The 6,500-nt window shown below is 37.3% G+C and overlaps 1 protein-coding gene across 1 annotated transcript; it reads left to right on the top strand.

Moving 5' to 3' along the window:
• Positions 1 to 622: 622 nt before the first annotated feature.
• LOC108989826 lies at positions 623 to 6,270 on the top strand. The gene is made up of 4 exons (XM_018963581.2): positions 623 to 1,487; positions 1,605 to 1,774; positions 5,460 to 5,534; positions 5,620 to 6,270. The coding sequence occupies exons 1-4, from the start codon at positions 803 to 805 to the stop codon at positions 6,022 to 6,024; spliced, it is 1,335 nt and encodes a 444-aa protein (XP_018819126.1). The 5' UTR covers positions 623 to 802; the 3' UTR covers positions 6,025 to 6,270.
• The last annotated feature ends 230 nt before the right edge of the window (positions 6,271 to 6,500 follow it).

Genomic DNA, 6,500 nt, shown 5'->3' with positions numbered 1-6,500 from the left:
GTATGTTTGGATGTTGAAGTGAGTTGAGTTGAGTTGAGTTAAGATGATAAAATATTGTTAGAATATTATTTTTTAATATTATTATTATTTTGGGATTTGAAAAAGTTGTAATAATGAATTGAGATGATTTTGAGATCCCAACTCACCCTAAAAGAATTGTGTAGTGTGTGATTACGGTAAATATAAGAGAAATGATAGTTGTAGTCATGAGTGCGCAAGTACCGCGTAATCATTTTGAAAAAAAAAATAAATATATATGAAACTCTCATGAAAAAAAAATTATTTTTTAAATAATGGATCTAAATTTTTTTCAAAACGACTTCATTGCACTTGCGCACTTCATGCAAAATTACTCTAAAGATAATGTGTAAAATTTTCATTGAAAAAAGAGTTTTGCTATTTATCATTTTTATATATCATATTTATTTTTATTTTTTTGTTTTAATTTTTTTATATTAATTGAGTTATTTTATTCATTATTTATATATTACATATTTGATAAGAAAAAGAAAATACTATATATAATGTGTGGAAGATAAAATTATAAATAGAATTTTTTTAAAATAAAAATAAAAATAAAAATAAAAACCCCTTTATCCACCCATCCGAAGCGTTAAATATCAGTCTCTCTTTCGGTCACAGTCCACTGCTAAAGAGAAAGAAAAGAAAAGAAAAGAATCCATTCTCGAAGGCCAAAAGCCGCTCTCTTCCCCACAAAAAACCCTTTCTTCTTCCACCACCAAACTAGGTGGTGCCCTCCACTCTTCTCAACCCAAAACCCCCTTGCTCCGTTTCGAAGCCAATGGGAGCAAGCGAGTCCTCTGACGCCCTGGATGGCCCCGTCCTCAGCCTTCTCAACAAGCGCCTCCGAGCCCTGCGCAAGAAACTCAACCGCATCCACCAGATGGAGGACACCATCGCCCAAGGCAAGCCCATCAATAAGGAACAAGAGGAAGTCCTCCGCTCCAAGCCCGCCGTCTCCGCCCTCATCGATGAGCTCGAGAAGCTCCGTCAGCCACTCTCCCAAGCCCTCTCCGAGGAGCTCAGCATCGCCGCCCAGCGCCAGCAGCTCTCCTCCCATTCCGCCCCCGCTTCCTCCGTCGATCGTGAAAACTCCGCCGACGAAGACGACGACCACGGGAGCAAAAACTCCGAGCCTGACCTTGGTGTCGTGGAGGATCTCCTCAAACTGCTCTACTTCGGGTCCCTGTTCGACGTGAAGTCTCAGAGTGATTTCACGGCGACGATTCTCACGAGGACGCACGAGCGAGGGTGTTGCTTGACCTACGATTACGTCACCGACGACGCAACTGATCTGCTCGGCGAGAAGGACTTGGATTCCTTATCGTCGCTCGGTGGATTTTTGATTTCGCGCCCGGTCGATTCGGGCTTGTCGCACAAGAATGCCTTGCAGCGCTGCATCGAGCACGCCAAGCTCTGGCTTGCCAACTCCGACCAGCCCATCGAGTCTAATGCCAACATTACTTGTAAATATTTTTGTAGTCTGTTTTTTTATTAATTTTTAGTTTATGGGATTTTTTAAACATACAATTTTTTCGATTACTTTGCCAAAGAACGTGCTTTTTTCTTTATTGATTTTTTAGATGCTGGTTTGCGAGAGAGACTGAATAAGATTATGGCTTCGGACTATTTCACCACCACGCCAGAGATGAAAGATCCGGTGGAAGTTGCTGCTGGAAATTATGCTTCTTTCCAGTTACCGATCACAGCGCCCACCCAAGTGGATTGTTCGGTTGCAGAGTTTCAGCATACGGTACAGCCTTTTAAACTACTGTTCAGTCTGGATTTTTTTTGTGTTTGTTTGCTGTAATAATAAAAGTTTATATAATATATATATATATATATATATATATATATGACACTATTTTTTTGAGTGATAGATATACTCTATATTTGCATTTTCATTTGTATCCAATTTGTTTTTTTATGTGTTCTTTATCCGTTAGAAGCTAAGTAGGCGTTGTTATTAATGGCGTTTCAGAGAGGTTTTGCACGTTGCGACATACGTTGGTTTGCATTTGTCTTAATATGAGAAACGTTGTTATCATCAAAAGAAAAAAAGAATAGAAATGTTATTATGGAGGTTTGGGAATCCTCACTAATACTGAGCATTAACGAATGTCCCCCTAGTAGTAAGTAGATTACCTTCCTCTGTGGAAATATTGGAAAATTAGGCTCCTATAGAAGCAGAATATAATTTGATCTGATTACATTTTTGAGCTATTACCAATAAAAAAAAATTAAGCTATACGCATTTCGTGTGAAAATAAGGATGACTACCCTTATCTTGGTATGTACTTCTGAAAGTGTGAAGAAATTTGCACTAGTGTCTGTTAGAAACTAGAGATGGTGAGAAACCAAAATGTGATAGCTAATTCTCCTTTTTGTGGGGTCCTGTAGTTTGTATAAATAGGGTATTCTTGTCATTGTTATTATTTAAATATACCAGCGTGGAGTAGAGCTTATTAACTTATGGGAACATGTGAACTAAAAACCTTGAAATAACTAGAAACTGGTCTCTATTTCTTTTTTTTTTTGATAAATTAGAAACTGGTCTCTATTAAGTTAAGACATCACCACATGGCTTGATATGCTTTATTTTGTGAACTATAGAGATAAGTTCATAAATTTATCAACTTTAGAGTGCGTGTATGTGCAAAAAGGAACATCACAAGTCAGAGCAACAACGAAAATTTTACTAATCTTCTGAGCAATTGGGCCAAAATATCATTAAACCATGTGTCAGGTACCAATTATCAGACATGGGTCAACATAGGTGTTGTTTTGACAGGTCTATGACATGCCATTTCACAAAGGAAAAAGTGCCACTTTTCCAAAGGAGTTTCCAATTATGAATCTATGATGACAACTTATTAACAACCTACCTCTTCTTTTTTGTATGTGTCTGTGCTGGGTATATTGTGGACAGAATGTATACCCTTGTGTCCATGATCGGCTGTCTTCCACACTTGATATTCTGTCCCACTGTCAATATGGGTGCTCCAGCTGTAGTTTTCTGTCAATGTATGATATGGCTATGGTGTCTTTTACTTCTACATATTGGTACTGAGTAATTTTCTGTGGCTATGGAAAGTCCATTAATTTTAAGAGAACGAATGGTTCTTTAATTATGACCATCCCTAGATTAGGTGGTGTTTTCATTCTAGAATAGTAAATTTGAGGCTACATGTTGGTGATATAAAATAAATACTCGGTATAGATGAATGCTCTTTACTTGTGACAAAATGCATTTTCAAAATTTGAACTGAAACCAAATTCTGTATGAGTAAAGTTTTCCTCTATATGATAAAAGGTATCCATCATTTAACTCAATAATGTTTGAAGATTATGATAATTTTTTGCACAACACAAATTCTTACTTTGTAGTATTTGATGCATCTCTTTTATGATCTAAAATGTATAGGAAACTCCTTGCTTTTCCATGTTCTTTGCTCTTGATCGTTTAAATGTAAGACATGGTTTTATTTGTCAAGATTATGATTGGTATATATCAATGCAAAAACCCATCAAGGTGCAACCTAGTGGTGAAAGAGTAGGCTTGGGACGAGGTGTAGACTCACCCAGTTTTGATTCTACACTAGGAGTTTCCTTGGATTACTAATACATGATTCTAGCGGGTTGGGTCATGTATTTGGGTTTACACTCCATGTGTGAGTCTGAAGGCCCCTGCCTTGGTGAGGTTTCTACGTCATGAAAAAATATAAACCCAGATCAAATTGGATGTTTTCATGCCATTTTAATTAAAAGTTTCTTGGTTTATTTAATTTGAGCCTTACCCAAGAAAATTTAATTCAAGGATTTTCTTTTTCTTATTCTTATTTTTGTAAGACTGAGTTTAATAGTTTCATTATCTGTATGTTCGTGAAGCTTCAAGTCCTATGAATCACACAAGGGTCTGCCCGTTGAATATTGTTTATATTTATTTGGTAGAGTCTGAAGAGCTGATTCAGAAACGCATATGTGCCTCCACCACTTATAAAAAAAAACACATATGTGCCTCCCTTGTCCAGACCACCTTTATCCTTCCTCCCTCCGATGGCATCCTAGATTTTTCCTTGTTCTGTATCTTAGGACAGAGAGTTTTCTTGGATGGGAGTCAATAAGCTTCTGTGGTTTCTTTTGTACCTGTTTTTCTTTACCTATCAAAGAAATTTTTATGAAGGTTTTGGTATAATAGTACTTCTCTTATTAAAAAATGGGTATCAATAATTTTTCTTTTTTATTAATAAAATTGTACTTATAAAACAATAATACTTCTTTAACTTGCATTTTAGGTTTTTATCTCATGATTTTTGAAGCCAAATTTAATTAGGTTCTGAATGCTAGCAACAGTGTATAATATAGTTAGGGCATCACAGCATGGTTATCAGCAGCAATGTCATGATCATTTGATGGTAAGTGGTAAGTGTCAGTGTTTCCAAAGTGTGCACTATCTATGAGATGGAGTCGTATAAATGTGTGGTCCAGAATGTGCTGCTTGCATAAGCGCGAATCAATGAGTTAGAAATTATGAGAACATAGGATAAGATTGTATGCTTGTTGTGAGCATTGTGCTCGAGAGCATCTGGGCATGCTTCATGACACTATTCTAAAATCGTTCCAAACACAATATTCAAAGCATAGTCCTGAGAAGCTGAGGCCTTCCTGCAAGAGCATCACTTCACATAACTGGAGTTCTCGTTTTCAATTTTGCTGAAAGAATGTGTGCCATGCGGTCATACTTTTTAACCTGTCTTCTCAACGTGTTGCAGTCCAAGTCAACTTTTGCCTCAAAATATTGAACCTTACCGTTGTTTAACTAATGGTTCCACTATCCCATCATTTTACTTACAGAGCCAAGTTCTTTTTTTTTTTTTGATAAATAAAATAATACCAAGTTCATTTTTACCTAAAGGTGTGGAAGGAATCCCATGATTTTGTTAATGTCAGCATTCAGCTCTTTGGCTTTGAATGCAAAAAGTCTAGCTCTTCCCCTCTATTACAGCTAAGAGAATTTTTTTAGCAAAATAATAATTACAATACAATGTTTGGGTCAATCGCAACTTCAACCTTTCTACCAATCAAAAAAATTGTAAATTTTACCTTTTATCTTTTCCGATTAAGATTGCTTTATACTCCCTCAGTACCACAATACCTAATATACTTTTCTTTTTAGGTGGTCACAGATTAGAAAATGTACTTCCTGAATTACCTTAAATTTGAAGCAACCTCTCTTCAAATTCAAACCCACTTTTTTAGTATATGTGAGGGTGATTTAGAAAGCTGCTCTAATTGGAATGCGTCTCATTTGTAATATTTTCTCTATTGTGGGAGAGGAGGGAGTATGTATTGCTAACATTTACCTTGAGTGCTAATGTAAAATTTGAAACTTCGCCCCCTTGGTTAATTTTCTTCTAAGTTACTTGTGTCTTCTATAGGACCAAGACATAGCAAATTTTCAAGAACATGAAACCGGGGATGATGAGTATAGTTCTGTGGATGAGCTACAAAAGGTACTCTAATTTACCTTAATCTAACCCTCGTTGCTGCAATATTTTCTTTGCCTTTGAATGAATGGGTAGGGTTTCTGCTTGGCAGGATGAAGAAGTGACAGAAAATGCTGCAGAGGTAGTCTCAGTTCAACAAGAACAAATCAAATCACTCTCAGAACTGGAGCATAATGAGATAGATCCACAGTCAAAGGGGCAGCAATACATTCCCAGAAGAACATATCAGAACCAGTACCTAAGAGGTGGCCGTGGTGGTAGTGGGGGTGGCCGCCAGGGTTATTCCAATGGCCGTGGAGGTCGAGGCAATGGCAGGGGAAGTGGGCCCTATCAGAATGGTCGCAACCAATATTATGAGCAGCCTGGAAATTATTATCCTAGGAATTTTTATAACAATAGGGGAAGGGGTGGAAGGGGTGGTGGGCCGTCCTATGACAACCATGGTTCAGCAGTTCAAAGTGGTCATGACCCAGCTGATATTGGGGTGCGTTCTTGATATTACTCACCAGGTTTTTTATGGTGAATTTGGTACAATCTTTGTAGGTGGGTGGTGAAAATGTTTTTTGCTTTGCACAAAAACATATTTTGAATGTTGGTTGCTGTTGGTGAATTCAGCATCCCGGACCACCCTTTCTCTGTTCGGTTGTTGAAAAAGATTTTCATCGGAAACCTTATGAGAAAAAAGTAGGTTTTTGCAACATTACTTACTCAAAAGTGCAATGCCAGGACCACTGCACGTATATTATTTTGGCGTTTTTGTGGTTGACTGGCATCTAACTATAACAAGTTGTCATCAGCTGCACCATCTTTTCTTGATAAGCATTCGAGAGTTCTTGGTTGTGGGTGAGCGGTGCTTTAGCTCATGAATCAAATCTATTGGCTCCTGCTTAGAATGTTAACTATAACCCACAATAGCATTAAAGTTAATAGATTTCAGTCCCATTCACTCCAAATGTTGAAGGTGAAGAATAT

Source organism: Juglans regia, chromosome 16 (assembly GCF_001411555.2).
Source record: "Juglans regia cultivar Chandler chromosome 16, Walnut 2.0, whole genome shotgun sequence".
NCBI lineage: Eukaryota > Viridiplantae > Streptophyta > Magnoliopsida > Fagales > Juglandaceae > Juglans > Juglans regia.
This window is presented reverse-complemented; position numbering and strand designations above follow the sequence as displayed.

Coding starts and splice junctions, on each gene's coding strand:
- LOC108989826 (XM_018963581.2), top strand. CDS start 803: ATGGGAGCAAGCGAGTCCTCTGACGCCCTGGATGGCCCCGTCCTCAGC. Junction 1,775..5,459: donor TTGCAGAGTTTCAGCATACG/GTACAGCCTTTT, acceptor TGTCTTCTATAG/GACCAAGACATAGCAAATTT. Junction 5,535..5,619: donor CTGTGGATGAGCTACAAAAG/GTACTCTAATTT, acceptor TCTGCTTGGCAG/GATGAAGAAGTGACAGAAAA.